At 54.7% G+C, this 17,522-nt stretch overlaps 1 protein-coding gene across 16 annotated transcripts in view; it reads left to right on the top strand.

Annotated features, from left to right (window-relative positions):
- Window positions 1–17,522, top strand: part of DAB2IP (DAB2 interacting protein) — a 193,648-nt gene that overhangs the window by 84,818 nt on the left and 91,308 nt on the right. For 14 of the 16 annotated variants that reach the window (XR_014265386.1, XM_082467849.1, XM_082467850.1 and 11 more), the window contains one exon: window positions 5,174–5,277. Coding sequence is in view for 12 of the 16 variants with exons in the window: in XM_082467849.1 (XP_082323975.1) it covers window positions 5,174–5,277 (104 nt within the window). In the remaining 4 variants the exon portion in view is untranslated. Of the gene's footprint in view, window positions 1–5,173; window positions 5,392–17,522 lie in introns of those variants that run through there. The other 2 variants (XM_082467842.1, XM_082467844.1) reach the window with 2 other exon arrangements.

Below are 17,522 nucleotides of genomic sequence, written 5' to 3'. Positions count from 1 at the left end.
ATTTCTGGTCTTAAGAGTATATGTGTGTGTGTGTGTGTGTGTGTGTGTGTGTGTGTGTCAGTTTCAACTAGCTCTTTTCTAATTGTTCTCAAATTCTTTTCTTTCCACCAGCAGTGAAGAAAGACTTCCCCACATCCCTGTCAACATTTGGGGTCATTGTTCTTTCTCATTTTTGCCTCCCTGAAGGGTGTGAAATGACATCTGGTAGTTTTAATTTGCATCTTCCTGATCACTGTTGAGGTCCAGCACACACATACACCCCTGCCTTGCACCTCCTCTTTCTATAGTACTGACTTCTTTTCTCCTGCTGCCAGTATTAGAGGTTGCTGCCTCGACCTGTTTTTAAGCAGTAAGATCTGGGCGGTGCAACCCGACAACTGAAATTTGGTGTCTTGTCTGAAATTACAGGATGTTCCTCAGGCCTCCGTGTTTCCATGGGAACAAGTAACAGTCATCCTTCATGATTAGGAGGTATCCATGGCAACCAAGCCAGCAGCATTTGAATGAAACCAATTTTATTTATTTTTTTTGCAAACACATGAAGGTTAAAATGCGTTTCTCCGACTATGGCTTCCAAGAATAGGAAGGCAGCCTGGTCTGCCTGGTGAAACAGAGACTCTTGACCTCCTACTGTAAAGGGGATGCAGGATCAGCTGGTCCTGTGACCTAATTTTGTAGACTGGAAGCCCGAGAGGTCATGTGGAGGTCACACAGTGAGTCTGAGCCGAGGGAAGATGCCTGAACCAGTGCTCCGAGGTCTGGAGGAGACTCGGAGGTCGGCTGGTTCACCCTTCCTGGGGTCTGTCCCTGGGGATGCCACCTTCATCCTGCAAGATGTTAGCAAACTCACTCAACTTCTCTGGGGTCCTGCTAGTACCAGTTGTGTTGCTTAGAGCTTGGTGCGGGGCATGAGCCCAAGCATCCCAGTGTCTGCTTCCTCAAATTAGAAAAGACTTGCTACTAAGTCAAAGGCCAAAGGCAGCTGTGTTTTTAGAGGCAGAGATAGAACTCAGGGGGTCAGCTTTCCGCCTTCTTTGCCTTTGTAAAATAAAGAGCGGGGTTCTTTTCCATTCCTTTTTTTTTAGGTGGTGGGGAATAGAGACAGTCACTGCTCCGACTCCCTGACTCACTGGATTGATGATAAGTCATGAGCCCGGGGATGGAAAGGGGCTGGCCTGGAGTCACACAGCAGAGTCAAGGTTAAGTCGAGTCTCCTGGTCCCAGCCTGGTGCTCCTCCCCCTCCCCCATGCTCCAGGCATCCTCGGCCTTCTCTGAGCCCCTCTAAGTGTGGGTTTGGGGGGAACAGTTTCAGCATATACTCTCGCTTCTTGACCTGGGGGAACTTTAGAGGAAGTCACTTTTCCCTCTTAGGACCTCAATTTACTCATCTGGAAAATGGAGCTCCCCACAGCTGTCTAAGTTGTGAGGTGGGGATGATATTTGAATGTGTCTCAATGGGGGGAGTATTGCCCCTAAGTGGACAAAAAAATTGATTCTAGGAAGGGAAGGTGAAAAAGTCTCACTCTTTTTCTGTATAAAGCCTAATATACATATAGGACAAAAAGATACTTACTGTATATCTATGGTTTTAGAATTTTGTTGAGGGGAAACTAGGAAATGAAAAAGACTCCTTAGGGGGAATGAATAAAAGGTGGAGAAACACTGGTCCGTACCCCAGCAATCCATGTGGGTATTATTACTAACTTTGTGTTTGGAGCTTGTGTTGGCTGCTGGCTTCTGGCGGGAGCTGTTTGGGGTGTAGGGTCAGAAGAGAGCCTGACCCGGCCCAGACTCTGCCCCTGTGGTTCAGCGTGATCCCCAGGCATGTCACAGCTTCCCATCCGTATGTAAAGGGGGTCCCTCCAGCTCTGTGAGTGGGGCCTGTTTCTCAGGCAGCCAAGATTCCGCCTGGTGGATCCATGGGGGTCCAGCAGGAAGCAGATGGCACTTACACGAGGATGATTTGAGGTGTGGGCGGGTGTGGGGAACCGTGAAGAGGAGTGCAGAACCCCAGAGCTACTGGCAGCTGGGGCTGGTCCACTGAGGCTGGCAGGAGGGGTGGGGAGCGTGGATGCTGGGAGGCGAGAACCCAGGAGACCTGATGGTAGTCGGGAGCTTTGGTGGAGAGAGGCAGCTGACCCAGGCGACTCTCCTCCCTCCCCTGATCTCCTGCCAGGGCTCCCCGTTGGCCAAACCCCATGGAAGCCGGAGGGCCCAGAAGCTGGGTTGGTGGCCTACATGGGTCGGCTCCCTGGAGCAGGAGGGAGAATGGAACTGGGGCTAAGCGGAAGCTGTCCGGAAAGGTGCCTGGATTCCTCTTCCTCTGGCGTGCAGGAGGAAGAGTGGACTCCTACCCCATCCTGCCCTGCAGCCCCCTTGCTGGGTTTCTACCTTCTGATGCAGATGGGGTGTAGCCTGGGCTTTGTTTTTTTTTTTTTTTTAATTTTGAGTTTATTTGAGCAAAAATCAATTTGAATTGTGCAGTGCCAAACTGGAAGTGGTTAGAGATACTCCCCAGGGCGTCTGAACTGACGTTTACGGCTACTTTGGGAGCGCCCACGAGGGTCTTTGCTATCTGTCTACTGGGTTAGGAGCTAGTGGATAAGTTCCTTTCCTCTAGTCTCAGCTTCCTCATCTATAAAATGGTGGTTGGACCACGGAACCCCTGAGCACCTCCTGCTCAGACCCAGCAGGCAATGGCCGTGATCTGTACAGGCTGTGGGAACATCAGTCTTGATCTTAGAGAAGAAACAGCCTCGCTGGGCTCCTTGTGTCCTGCCAGGTGCCTCTGTGTGTCTCTTGCCTAGAGGTGTGAGGGCACACCTGCCCAGCAAGGGGCAGTGAAGCTGTGGCCAGGTGTGTGTGTGTGTCAGGGAGAGGGGGTAGTTCCTGAGAGGCTTCTGGAGGCTGAGGGCAGTGCCGCACACATGGGTGGGACACAGTGGTTAGTTATGGAGGACACCCAGGTGGAGGTGACAGGGGGTACTGGGGGTGGGGGGGGAGATGAAGGCAGACTGGGGGGCGCAGGAAGAGATTTCCTGGGGAAATCTCCAAAAAGAGTGGGTCTCCCCTAGTGTGTGACTAGCAGACACCGTAGAGGGGGAGCGGAGTGAGGAAGGTTCTAAGTAGGAAGCACCACGAGGGAAGCAGAGAGGCCCTAAGACATGGCAGTCACTGGGCTGAAGAGGAAGCTTTTCTAGAAGAGGTGGCCCCAGGGCTGCCTGGTGGGCAGCTGGGCCTGAACCCATCCCCGCGGGTGGCCCACTTCCTCCAGTCCCAAAGTGGCTTTGCCTGCTTGCCCACCAGCCAGGGCTCAGCACTGGCCTGCCCTAGTGGGATGAGGGGCTCAGCTCTGTCCTTCCACACTTCTGAGGACCCCTGTGCAAGCCGGCTGCACGGAGAGAATGGACCGGAAAGTGTAGCACGGCCCCCCGATAGCCCGATCTGCCTTCTGGGAAAGCCTGCTCCTCGTTGTCTGTCCTGTGTGTGTGCACGTGTATCCGGGGATGGATCCGAGCTGGTACGCACTGGAGTGTCTACATGGATGCGAACACGTGTGTGTGTTTTCTGGGCGTGCGCCTCTGACTCTGCACCCCGGTGTGTTCGCGGGTACCAGGGAAATCTCCGCCCCGTCCTTTTTCCCGTCCTTTTTCTTCCTTCTGAGTCAACAGGTCTTTCCCAAGCAACCCCCACACACCAGCCTCCGTGCAGGGCGCTGGGGATGTGGAGATGCAGCCGGCTTAGGCGTGGGCATTAGGAGTTCCACCGTCAAGCAGAGGACACACACACACACACGCGCACACACACTGTGCATGCAAAATGAGAGCGTAGGTAGGCTACCCTGGCCTGGCTCTTGCTACAGGAGCCCTAAGGGGGCTGAGAGCTGGGGGCGGAGGAGGTTACCAAGGGTTTCCTCCAGGGCCTGCTGGATGGGTCAGGCTGGGAGGAGCAGGAAGGGGGGGCTTCTGTGGGGGCCACAGCCCAAGCACTAGAAAAGAGGCAGCCAGTGCCAAGCCCGGTGTCGGGGAACCAGGGGGTAAAGCGACCAGGTGGACTGACCTAGCTGTCTAAATGGGCGTGCTCAGGCCGTCCTGAGCTGTCGCCATTTAAAAATCAGAATATTTCATATTAACCCCCGCCCCCCAGATTTCCAGGTCCTCCTGAACCGTGGGAAGCTTTGGCTGCACTGAGCCCCACATTGCTATGCTGAAATAATCAGCTGGAGCTGAGCAGCTGGCCGCTGCTACCCTTTACTCCGTTACCTGCCCGGCCCTTGCACTATTCTCAAGTTTAAAGCCTCAGGAAGAGACAGTTCCAATTGGAAGCTAGAAATCATAGAGTCTCGTGTTTGAAGGGACTGCTTGTATACCTCCAGTAACAGGGAGCTCATTATCACACATCACAAGATGTGCACCTTGAAGTGCGGGTTTTAGGAGACCTTTTTTAAAAAAAAGTTGTGGTAAATATATATGAAATATATACATGAAGTTTACCATTTTAATCATTTTTAAGTGTACAACTCAGCGGTATTATGTACATTTACAAAGTTGTGTAACTATCACCACTGTCCATTTCTAAATCTTTCCCATCACTCCAAATAGAAACCCTGTACAATTAAGCAATAACTCCCCAAGCACCCCCTGTCTCCAGCCCCTGGTAACCTTTCTGTCTCTATGAATTTGCCTATTCTGGGTATTTTGTACAAGTGGAATTATACAATATTTGTCCTTTTGTGTCTGGCTTATGTCACTCAGCATGTTTTCAAGGTTCATCCAGATCGCAGCATGTATCAGAACTTTCATTCTTTTAATGATGGAATTACCTTCCATTGTATGGAGCTACCACACTGTGTTTATCTATTCATCTGTTGATGGACACTTGGGTTGCTTCTACCTTTTTGGCTATTTTGAATAATGTTGCCATGGACATTTGCATACAAGTATTTCTCTGTGTCCCTGTTTTCAGTTCTTTGGGGTATAGGAGTGGAATTGCTGGGTCATGTGGCCACTCTGTCTTTAACTTTTTGGGGAACCGCTATCTGTTTTCCACAATGGTTGGACCATTTTATGGGGACCAGTTGTGTGTTGTCCCGGCCTGGACGGGAATGACAGGAGGGCCTGACTGGGTGGCCTAGACTGTCCACGCTCACCCTCTCTCTCCCTCTGTTGACAGAGTCGCCCCAAGAAAGGCCGGGCTCCCGGCGCAGCCTGCCGGGCAGCCTCTCAGAGAAGAGCCCCAGCATGGAGCCTTCAGCCGCTACGCCGTTCCGGGTCACGGTAACTATCTCTGCGTCACCATCGCCACCTGGCCTGGGGTGCTGCTCTGCGACCCCGCGGCCCCCCTTCCTGGAGCCTCACGGACCGGGAGAACATCAGCCTCCCTTGTTCTAGGTATCCGATCGCTCAGCTGCTCCCCTCTCTGTGGCTCAGCCCCATCCCGGGGGGCCAAGTGGGGGCCCCTTGTTGCGAGGGAGGGGCCAGACGGAGGACAGACAGCTCTGTAGGCCGTGGGGCCCAGAGCTGAGCTGGCCGGGGAAGAAAGAGGCTAGTGTTAGGTCGGATAAACGCACCGTCATGCATGCACACACACACCACGCTTCCTTAGAATGCACGCTTTTTGTTTCCACATTTTAATATCTCTCATATTACAGCCCGTGGTGTGTCATAATTTAATTGCTGTGTTTTCTCTTTCTTGGTGGCACATAAAATAATGCTGTATCTTACAACTGATGATGTCTTAGAATCAATAAAGGACAGTATATATATCTTAGCTACTGATTAATTAGTACTCCCACCAGCACACATTCTTTTATTTCAAACCTAAATGACTTAATGGAAACAGAATCCAGTGAACCTTAATATCTGACTCTCTGTGTCCCCCTGTGTCCCCACCATCCTTCCACGCACCTGCAGTTTTACGTCCCTTTACTGCCCCCATTCACATGTTACCATGTGCCCCTCTGTCCATGCTCTGCCAGCTGCTGGAGAAGTGGACATGTTCTCTTCCCCTGGGAGCTCACAGTCTGTAGGGGAGGTGGCTGTTTGATCATTTGTTCATCCATTCATTCATTCAACCATTTTTTATGGCGTGCCTGCTGTGTGCCAGGTACCATTCTTTGCACTGGGGCTGAGTGGGAGGAGCTGGCCAAGAGAGTACCAGGTGGATAAAGCCCTTGACCTTATGGGCTGACATTCTTGTGTTGGAGCTATGTGCTGTGAAGGAGAAAAGTAGACTGATAGGGAAAACCAGGAGAGCTTCCTTGAGGTGGTGTGGTTGGGAAGTGATAGTTGAGCTGAAGTCCAAGGGATGAGGAGCTAGCCCTCTGGGGATCAGGGGAAAGAAGGTTTTGAGGGAGGGAACAGAGAGGGCACAGGCCTGGCTGTTGCTATACAGTGTGCTATGGGGGTTCCAGGTGAGGTGAGAGTGGGCTGGGAAAGGTGTTCCCTGGGAACACCTTTGAGCTGGGTCTTGAAGGGTTCCTTAGAAATTGGGCAGGCAGCGACAGTGAGAGAGGGAGTTCCAGGTAGGGGGAACAGCAGTTGCAAAAACATGGAGGCAGGCATGGAAGCACACTAGAAATTGATGTGTTTGTGGAATGGTGAAATGCTTGGTGGGACTGGAGATGAGGGGTCTGGAGGTCAGGGTAGGAGGTGAGGCTGGGAAGATGGGCCAGGTCCGGGTCAGGTGGCGCCTCTGATAGTTGCACAACTTTGTAAATGTACATAATACCACCGAGCTGTACACTTAAAAATGATTAAAATGGTAAGTCCTCAGCTAAGGGGACGGGGCTTTCCCCAGGGCCACTGATTCTCCTGCTTTCTGTGTGTCATAAAAATGCTCTCAAAATAGATCCTTGGGCCCCCTCAAGATTTCAGTGCAGTGGGCCAGGGGCAGAGCCTGGATATCTGCATTTTTAACAAGCTCATAAAAGAGGTAGTTCTGAGCCCTAGGCTCTGGGTCAGATCAGCCTCCAGGCAGTGAGGAGGAGAAGGACACCTGTGCTGAGGAAGGATTCCTGGTCACCTCCCTGGGTGAGACCAGGGCCCTTGGGAGATGGTCTCCAGCTGTGGGGAGGATCAGGAGGCTGGCACCTGAGAGACCCTGATCGAATCAGCTGGCGCAGAGGCCAAGTCCTGCCCTTCCTGGACCCCCGGGGCCACAGGCACCAGGGCTGAGCCTTCAGGATGCCTTAGGGAACGCTGACTAATCATAACGTAGCCCCCTGTACTATGTTCACGGTCTTACCTATTTGATCTCTTTTAAACCTTGAGACAACCCTGAAGCTGATACTTTTATCACCCCATTTTACAGATGAGAAAACTGAGGCCCAGAGAGGTGGAGTCCCTCACCCGAGCTCCAAGTGCTCATAATGGTGGAGGCAAGATTTGGACTCAGGTCTCCCTGACCCTAGCGCAGGAGTGTGCTGCACCCCTCTGGCTCGACTGGAACCAGAGGAGGGGGACCCTTCCCCCATTCCCTCCCAGAACCCCCTCAGCATCACTTTTTACCCGCTTCCCTTTCTTTTGCTGCTCTAATAGGTGTATCATCACACCTCGAGGTTGCTATAATTTGCAGTTCTTTAATTGCCAGCTAGGCTTGGCTTTTTTTCTGTAGTGTCGTCTTCACTATGTTTCCTGGTATGGAAACCACCTGTGGCTCAGAGCCAGAGCCAGAGCCAGCCTTCTGAGCCACGAGGCCCCCGACTCACAGTCCCGTGAGATTAGGGTCTGCGGGATGGAAAGTGTGTTCAGCCGTCATTTTACCCACTTCTCACAGCAACCCCGAGGGAGGTACCATTAGTGTCTACCAGTCACATATGAGGGAACTGAGGCTCAGAGAGGTGAAGTTGTTTGCCTGGTGTCACACAGCTCTTGAGTGACAGAGCCTGGCATGGATACTACAATGGCTGGACATTTATTTTTTGTGTCCTTTTGCTCAGCACCTTGTACTTTTCTGTGTGCAGCAGTTAAGGAAAGGGGCGTGAGTCGAGTTTCTATCCTGGGCTGGTGCTCAGAGTTGGGGGGACGACTAGGGAGCTCAGAGGTGGGGATCTGGGTTCAAATCCTGGCTCTTGCATGACCTGTGTGACCTCGTTAGTCACTCAACCTGTCTGAGCCATGTGTACTCATCAGTAAAGGGCAGGGAATGACTGACCTTCCTTGAAGGACTTGGTGGACCTTTGTGTGTGCGCACCAGCCCAGGTCTGACCCATGGTAGATGCTTACCCCATGAAATCCACCATTATCATCCGAATTGCATTTCCTCTTTTGGCACCAGGACAGTAAAGATCTGGGGAGGGTTGGGGTGGAGGGCAGAGGACCGGGTGCTTGGGGGAAGGTCAGAGGTGCGCCTGACCTGAGCCTTAGGGACAGGCTTGACGCGGACCCTGGGCAGGACCAGAAGCACACCCTCTCCCCTGCAGCCTGAACTTGCACTTGCCCCCGTGTGCTCCCACAAGCCAGATCCTCTTGCGCTCGCTGACTGCTGCTCTGTGTAGCCCCCTGAAGGAACCCAGGGAACATGGTTTTGCCTGGAGGAGGCAGGGGAGATGTCACAGGATGTACTTGAATAACTGTCGTCTTTGCCGCCATTTCAAACCAGGATGACGAGATGTCACCGCCTCTCACAGTGGTGCCCCTTGGCAATGATGTAGTTTAATGGAGAATCCACGTCGGGGTCTGTAGGACTCACTCTATCCACCTCCTTCACGCAGACTGAGGCCCAAGAGGGGCCAGACTTGACGAGGTCGCCACTCAGCTGGGAGGGCTTCTGAGTCTGGGCTGTTTGCACCCTCACATGCGGCCCTTACCCCTTTTGTGAGTCAGCCTGGGACCGCAGTCATCCCACAGGGCATCGGGCTCAGTGCTGCTCCCACCTCTGCCTCTTGGAGACCATGGGACCCTGGGAGAGCCTCAGTTTACCCTTCTGTAAAAGGGGGGGAGTGACTTCGAGTTTTCAGCATACAGTAGGCACTTAAACACTTTGATGCGGTATCTAAGGGAATGAGCCATAAAGTCCACAGACCTGGGGCTGAGCCTCATGGCAGCTTTGTGACCCGGGCAAGATATGGAACCTTTTGCCTACCTGGCACAACTTCCTTCTACCTACAGGTGGAGTTGGGGGGTGGGGGAGTGGTTTCCCGGGGCCACTGGGTGCTAGCAGGCCTAGTGGGTGCACCCTGAGAGCCGTGGGGGCCCCTGGATGAGGGCAGGATGGGGAAGGAGCTGGGAGCAGGCGACCAAAGGGACCTCCCGCCCATCTCCGGCCTTCAGCTTTTGGGCTCCAAAGAGATGGCGAGGCTGAGATTCGAACCCATGTCTGTCTTCTCTGCAGCCAGCAGGGAATCCTGGAAGCGAGAGAGGGTCAGAGGTAGGGGAGGCAGGCGGGCAGCGAGCTGGGGGCCTGGATCTGCACAGACTGTCAGGCTGGGTCCAGGGGCTCTGCATGGACCCATCCCTCTTCTTGAAGCCCAGGGACCCTTAGCAGCAGCAGGCTGCCCCCTCTCACCTGCCACCCCATGTTCGAGGAATTCACAGTCTGATTTGGGAGTTAAGGAGATGGTGACTGTCACCGGTCCCCTCAGCCTGCCGCCCTCCTCAGACCCAACCTCCCCTGGTGTGGGCTTCCTCCCTCCTTCCTCCCTCCTTCCTCTGCCCCCGGCCCCTCCCATCGACCTTGAGGAGAGCTGTCAGGGCCTGGGTGTGGGAGGTGGCAGAGGCTCCGGGAAACTTGACAGCCAATTGATTCTTCCTCGGGAAGTTGAAAGTGAAGAGTTGTGTTTGAAGGTTTAGCTGAAATTAGGTCTCAGGGCTATTTTTTGCGAGTTGGAGAAGGAGAAGTGTCAAGGAGGGAAAGGCCCAGGGAGCTGGCGGAAGCTGCAGATAAACTCCGTACCAGTTGATTGCAGATGCTTCTAGAAGCGGGTCTCAGTTCCTTTCAATCACCCACTTTTACTGGATGCTCAGTTGTGTGCACCCTAGGTGGTCCTGAAGCTGTGACGGAGGTGTGCCTGGGGTGCTGTGAGAACCCAGAACAAGAGACAGTTACCTCTCACTGGCGAGGGTAGGGAAAAATTCCTAGAGGAGGATCTTTGGGTCTGGGCTTTGAGGGATGTGTAGGAGTTTGTCAGGAACAAAGGGAGAAGAGTATTCCAGTTAGAGTGGGATCTAACAAAATAGGAACAAGCCAGCGGCCCTGTGTGATTAGATATGATGTTGAATGAGTTGAAGACATGACGGAGAGGAGCCTAGACAGAAAAGTGAGTGGGTGAGGCCTTGGACTTTCCCCTACAGGACACAGGAGTCAGGGAATGATGAGTGAGAGTGGAGTGGGCAGGAGATCTCTGGGATGTGGACCTTAGGTTTCCCCAGCTGCTCGCCCCTCTTCCTGCTCCTGTGGCTTCCCCAAACCCTCCCCACATTTCAGCTGTCTTTCTTTCTCTCTCACATACACATAAACAGGTACATGACCACAAACATGCAGGACTGTGGGTGACCGCCTCAACACCACGGTGGAAAGGCTGTTGGAAATTAACTGCTCCAAACTTTCCTTCTCCAGAGGAGGGACTGAGGCTCAGAGAGGGCAGGGTCCTTTCCCAAGGTCACACAGCATATCTGGAGCAGGGCCTGGAATTGAGCCCAGGTCTCTCCATTGCTGTCCTGTGCTCCTTATGCCTTGCTCCCTCCTGCCTCATTTCCCTGCAGCTGAGTCCTTCTCCCCGCCCCCATCATGCTTCCTGGGAGGAGGGGGCTGAAGGGAATGGACATGTGTGGGTCCAACTACCCACAGAGGCCCCTGATGTCTCATCAGCACACTGCCACCTCCTGGTCTGCCTCTCTGCCCCCATTAGTAGCCCTTGTCGGCTAAGGTGACTCCTGTTGGGCATGGGGATGGTGGACAGAAAAGCTGGTCAGGCTTCCAGATCACATGAGCCTGCTCTGTCACTGCACAGATGGGGAAACTGAGGCCCAGAGAAGGTAGGTTTGCCTGGAATACCTGCTGGGCCTCCCTCTACCACTCCAGGCTTCTACTGCCCATCCCAAATGCACATTTACATGGGACACATCTATGTCTGTGGCCCACAGACTGGTGGAGAGATGTCAACCACGCAGTGTGGCAGACTGGCAGGCAGGAGTGCTGGACCCCAGATTGGGTGCCCTGCTGGACCCCAGATTGGATGCCCCAGTTTCCTCCTCGTAGTACCAGGAATTTGCCTGTGAGGCTGATGTCCCTTGCTTGAGCCTCCTGAGCTGGAGTCTCCCAACCCAGTGTCTGGCCATTGTTCTGCAGATGAGAGGGTTGGTGGGGAGAGCAGGCCCCGTACCCTCAGCCCTCCTCCTCCCCTGCCTTTCATGGAGCCTAATTGTTATTAAACTGTTTAAACCCAAAAGGCAAATTACTATCATTTCGGTCTGTGTCTATTTGGTCTGTGTCTGCCTTCTGTGGGGAGAGGCCCCCTTTCCCGCAGCAGGAAAGTAGGAGATGGGAACATTGTCACCGACAGCCCAGGGTGGCCAGGGCTGGCCAGAACGGTCTGCAGGGCGGGAGCATGGGGCCAGGGGCTATCTGGCGCCTCCTGAATTGAGACCAGGCCAGCATCTGAGGTCTGGGACTGAGGGCAGGCTGTGGTATTTGGTAAGGTTGGGGGGCTGCCTGCCCCATTAATAAACATGAAGGTGGTTTCATCAGCTTAGTTTTACAGATTAGGAGAGCAAGGCTCAGGGAGAAGGAACTGGCCCGTGGTCCCCCAGCCGGTGAGCGGCAGAGATGGAAGTCAAGCTCTGGTCTACGAGTCCTGTTGTGGGTGTGAACTAACTTACTTTCCTCCCTCGCTTCTCTGCCTTCCTTTCTTCTTTCTTTTAGTACATTTTTAATCAGCACCAGCCGTGTTTCAGGGCCTGTGTGGGGCACTGACACAAATAGGGTTAAAACATAGGTTCTACCTGCAAAAATACGGCGGGTTTAGCTGGGGCTTGACAGTCATTTCCAGGCAGGTAAGGGGAAAGGACAGGCAGCCAGGACAGCCCCTGCGAAGGCCAGGAGATGGGAAACAGCATGAGGGACAGGAGACCCATGGCAGCACATAGAGCAAATGGGATCGGAGGCTGAATTAACAGGAGTGTGGAGTCCCCGGAGAGGGAGGCGAGGGTGGGCCGGAGCTGGCCGGTGCAGGCCTGGAGTGCAGTGTGTCCTTCAGAGCAGCATACCTGACCGGGCTGGGAGAGTCGGGAGCCCCTTAAGTGGGCAGAGACCAGGACCAGGGTTGGGGGTGAGGGATGGGGAGCAAGCAAACTGCTTTTCTCAAGCAGGTTGTCGGGACCCCGTCCCCGCCCTCAACGTCTGAGCTTAAAATGTCCTTGTAGGTGTCCGTGAGGGCAGGGGTGGAGGGAGGAACCAATTCAAGGAGCCCTGGAATCTCCTGCCTCATTTCGGGAGGTGCCAGCTTGGCTCGAGCAGCTTGGGTGGGAGGATGGAGGGGGGAGCAAGGACAGCCTCTGCACCCTCAACCACCCGTTTCTGCCCCTGTATCCTCCGGAGGTACCTCTAGGATACCCCTGTAAGGCCCTGCACTCGAGCCTGTTGGGCGGCAAGGAGATGGATAAACTGGTCCCCACTAAGTTGTCAGTGGCTGACTCCCCGGTCCCTGTGTTATAGGTTCCTTGCATGAAAGGAACCTTATCAATTGGAAGTTTGAGTCACAGTGGAATGTCAGGCTCTGTGACTGGCAGGTGGGATACTGTTTGGGGGTCTTTCTCCCTCTCTTCACACCTCCCTGGGTCCTGGGGATACAGTACTGGCTCTTCTTATAGGTCTACCTGGGATGGGGCAGGATTTGAATCTTAGCCCCATGGCTCCCCTCTGTGGGATCCCTCAGGCAAGGTCCCCAACTCTGAGCCTCTCTTTTTCCCATCTGTAAATGGGCACAGGAGTTCCTCGCTCACAGGGCGGCTGTGAGGGCTCAGTGCCTGGCATTCAGCCAGTGTTCATGCCCTGCCCCTCTTCTGGTGGGCGGGGCTCACCCTACCCCACCCTTTCCCCAGAGCCTCGGGTCCTCCCTACCGCACCCCTCCACCTGCTGCCCCAAACGACATTGCCCCTGACAGAGCTTCTAGGGCTCGGCTCTGACACCAGGCTCTGATACCAGAAGGTCTAGAGGGGGTGAAGGGGTCCCTAAGAGACCAGAGACCAAGTTCCCAGGTGGTGAGTACAGATGGAGGTTGGAGGTGTCCGCGCAGGGCGGTTTCTGCCCAGTTGGGGGCAGCAGAGGGCAGCAAGTGACTGCCTGGGCGGCAGCTCCCAGAGGAGAGTGGAAATCCCAGGGGTTTGTGTGCCCCCCACCCCGACCCTGGGGCCATGGGGGTCCAGCTAAACAGGCTGCAGAGCCCACTGCCGGGTAGAGGGAACAGCTCAAATCAGGAGCGCCTGTAGGCAGCTGGGCCTGGCACTGTTGGCTGAGCTGACTGGGCTGGGTTGACCAGGGAGCTGGGGGACCTCTGAAAGGGGACCGTCATCAGGGACATGGAGGGGGGCAAGATCTGGAGCCGAGGCAGCCTTCCAGCAGGAGGAAGGGGGTTGAGGGGGCCAGTGTGCAGGCTGGCACTGTCTGCACCGTGGTCACCAGGCTGGACCAATAGACCCTCCATCACGGTTGTCCTCTGATGAAGTCTGGCCGACCTGGGTTCGAATCCAGGCTCTGCCAGCTCCTTGCTGTCTGCATGATGGCACAAGGAGGCAGGGGTGGGGCAGTCATAAAACCTGTTTTACACAGTCCGCTGGGTCAGGCCCTCTCCTGAGCCCTCACTGGGTATCATGTCATGATACCATGAGGCAGATAACACAAATCCCACTTTGTTTAAAGTGACAAAACCAAGGCAGACGGAGAGTGAAGAACTTGCTGAAGCTCACTCAGCTCGAGAGCCTAGATAGTGAAGGTCTCACAGAGCCTGGCCCACAACAGGCAGCTCAGTCTCTGCCGGCCAGTGTTGTTATTCTTTCCATTTTATAGATGAGAACACTGAGGCCCTGAGAGGGGAGGTGCATTGTTCCAGGCCACACAGCCAATCGGGGACAGAGCTGGCACTCAGCCTCATCTTGTTCTGCCCCTGCCTTCAGCTGGCCTGGCCCTCACAAATCAGAAGCTGCCTGTGCAGGGCAGACACCCTGGGTGGGAGGGAACTGCTCCCCTCTTCCCACCCCACACTGTGTGGCCCCTGTAGGCCTTCCCCTCCCCTAGGGGACCCAGGAAACTGGGTGTGGGGGGCAGGGCTCAGATGCCTTTGCTCCCACCCCACCCCCATATGAAAATGCAGTGATTGCCTCTATCACATCCAGTGGCATTTGGGTTGGATCGCAGACATAATTATATCTGAATCTTTGGGTGGGAATTGTTTCCAAAGCTAGGAGGCCCTCTTTGGAGGCGGCAGCAATGGCATCTGTTTCCGACACACGGCCCTGCATGGGGATGAGTAACTTTTCCCATGGAATTGCTTAAAGAACATCTAAAATGAGCCATGATTGTTACTGCCCCGCTCCAGTGCCTTCGATGGCTGCCAGGGAGTGGAATCCAGCTCCCCAGCTGGCATCGAGGCCCCCAGGCCTGTCCCAGCATCCGTATAGGCTGGTCCTTCTGCCCACACTTCCTCCCCGTTTCCGTTCCTCGAGAGCTCCTTCCCTCCCCTGTGCTCCGCCACAGACTCCCCTCCCCAGGCTCCAGAACATAGACGCTGTGACTTAACCGTCCACCAGACGTGGTGACTTTCTCAAGGGCAGTGACTGTTTCTGATTTCTCTGAGCCCCAGGCATTGGGGCAGGGCCTCACCTGTCGCAGGCACCCGAGGGGTTTGTGGGGTGAAGGTATGTGAGAGACGCAGGGAGTGAATACATCCAGTGAGTGAGGGCGGGGTGAGGAGAGGGGGGTGAGTTTCCACCTCCTTGCTCCTGAGAGCCCACTGCATCTCTGAGGCGGAGTGGCCACCCGCGTGGGAGGAGGTCAGCACAAGTCACCCAGACCACCGCTCTCTTGCCTTGAAATTGACCTTGCCTCCACCCCATGATCCCTCAGGGGCAGGACGCCCAGGTGAGCCTGGCCTGCAGATGGTAAATCAACCCAGGAGGAGAAATAGCCTATAAAATCCTCTCCCCAAACGGTGCGTTTTGTATCCTGCAGTGAAAAGGGCTTTTAAAAGCACTGCTCACTCAGATGGATTTATGGGGCTGCCACCCACCTCTCCCCTCTCCCTCCCGCTAGTGTTCACTGGTCTCTGGGGCTGGAGCACCCTGGGGTCCTGGTGTTCCCTGGTGCCTCCTGGTCCAGGGAGAAGTGGGATAGCTCCTCTTCCCTGCCTTGATGCTCTGGGGCTATCCCCGGCCAGCTAAGTGCCTGGGACAGCAGGGTGGCGCAGTCTGACGCAGCAGAAGCTCCCTGTGGCCCAGCACAGGGCCTGAAGTCCCACCATTAGCACCCTTCCTTCAGGCAAGCTGTTGTCTCCAGAAGGTCCCCTTGTTGTCACTGGCAAATGGGTCACCAGGGAGGGGAAGGATGGCATGCCCAAGCTGGAAAGGGAGTTAGAGATCATCTAGACCAATCCTCTCATTGTACGGATGGGGAAACTGAGTCACAGAGAGGCTAAGGTGCTTGCTCACAGCCTCATAGTGCAGTAATGGAATTATGGAAGGTCTTGGGCTCTGGTGCAGACCACCTGGGTTGAACCCAGCTCTGCCACTTCCTGGCTGTGTGGCCTTGTGCAAGTAGCTTAATGTCTCTGAACCTCCATTTTCTCATCTGCACATTGGGTTCTGAGAATTAAACAAGGTAAGTCATGTAAAGCTCTAATACAGTGCCTGAAGCTTAGACGGAGCTTAATAAATACATCTGGCTTGCTCTTATTAACGCATTGGAATAGTTCTCATTATTGTTAATAGCAGAGCTAGGTTTTGAACCCAGATTTCTTGAGTGTACGCATGGTTTTCTTGCCACTTCTGCTAGGCAGCCTCTGTTGAGAGCGTTCATTCACACAGAGTGCACAGAGCACAGGACTGGGTTGTTCTGATGGGGGCTAAGCAGTGAGTCACCCTGGAAAGACTGGCCTGGTGCCGGGGCCTCAGTGACACGGCCTGGAGGGAGGCAGAAGGAGACAGTAGAGAGCCTGCTGCAGGGGTGTGGCTCCCTGATGGAGTTGGTTTTCCCCCAGCCATGTGGCCCTCGTGCTGAACTCCCTGCCCCGAGGTCAGGACTGGCTGAGGGCTTAAAGAGCTGATGAGGTGTGTGTGCCCATCCTGACCTCTGGGGTAGGCTTATGAGGCTAAGGCAAGCGTTGGCCAGCCAGAGGATTTATGGGAGTGAGTCACTCCCTGGCTGCTCTGGGTTATCACATCCCTGCTCAAGACCTTAGGAATGAGTGTCTAATTTCTGTTAACTGATGCCACTCAGTCCTGGGCACTGGCAGGTACCAGGAGGGTCTCTCTGTTGTCCTCATTTTCCCCTCCCACCTTCAGGCCCCCACCTGCTTCCCAACTGCGGCCCCCTCCTCCCTCCTCTAGACTCTCAGGGTTTCTAATGGGCCCCCTTGACCTGGGTGTCCTCTGCTTTGGGGAGGGGGTTGTATGTCCCATGTCATGAGCCTGGGCTCGGGTGTGTAACTTGGAGGTCGGAGGGACCTGTGATCACTCTGGGGCCCTCCAGGTCAGCCAGACCCGCTGCTGTCCTACCTCTACAATCTTTGCCTGTGCTGTGATTCTGCCTGGAATATCCCTATACGGCTGCCCTGCCCCGCATGATCTCAGTAAGCCCACCTACTGCCTCACCTTCAGTGTTTCTATTATGCCTTCAAAAGCTGCCTCCTCCAGCAAGTCCACCCAGATTGACCCCAAGTGGAATCTCTTAAAAGGCCTCCCAGAGCACATTCTCTGCCTTTCTCCTTTTTCTTTTTTATTTGTTTATTCATTTAGGAAGTATTTACGGAATGCCTGCCAGGTGTCCAGCACTGGGGACCCAGGCCGCAATGGCCCCCACAGTCCTGTAGGGGAGGAAGGCATGAAACAAATGCATGTACAACTACGACTGTGATAGGTCTGCAGGGAGATATGGCCCAATCCGAGGGCATCTGGGAGGCCCCTGAGGAGAAGACTGAAGAGAGACTGAAGGGTGTGCAGGGCCCGCCGGGCAAAGGGGGACTCTGTTCTAGGCAGTGGCAATAGCCTGGGCCAAGGCCCTGTGGCAGGAGGAGCTGGCAGTTCCAAAAGTGCCGCTGAAGCCACTGGGGCTGGAGCCCAGGAGGGAGATCATGAGGGACCTTAGGCCTCACCAAGGAGCTAGGCCTTCATCCCAGGAGCCCAGGGGTGGAGCTGGTTCATGGCAGGGTCTCATCTGTTTTTCCAAGGGTCCCTCTGGATGCTCTCGGAGAATGAACAGGGTGACAGGGTTGGGGAGAGCCAAAGCAGCGAGGAGGCTCCCACAGGTGCCTCGGAACAGCCTGGGCCGCCTCTCCAGCTGGATCATGGGACCCCTGAAGGCAGAGAGCTA

The sequence above is a fragment of the Balaenoptera physalus genome, assembly GCF_965194825.1.
Source record: "Balaenoptera physalus genome assembly, chromosome: 7".
NCBI classification, from domain to species: Eukaryota; Metazoa; Chordata; class Mammalia; order Artiodactyla; family Balaenopteridae; genus Balaenoptera; species Balaenoptera physalus.
The sequence above is the reverse complement of the archived record's forward strand: the minus strand, read 5'-3'. Positions and strand labels throughout refer to the sequence as shown.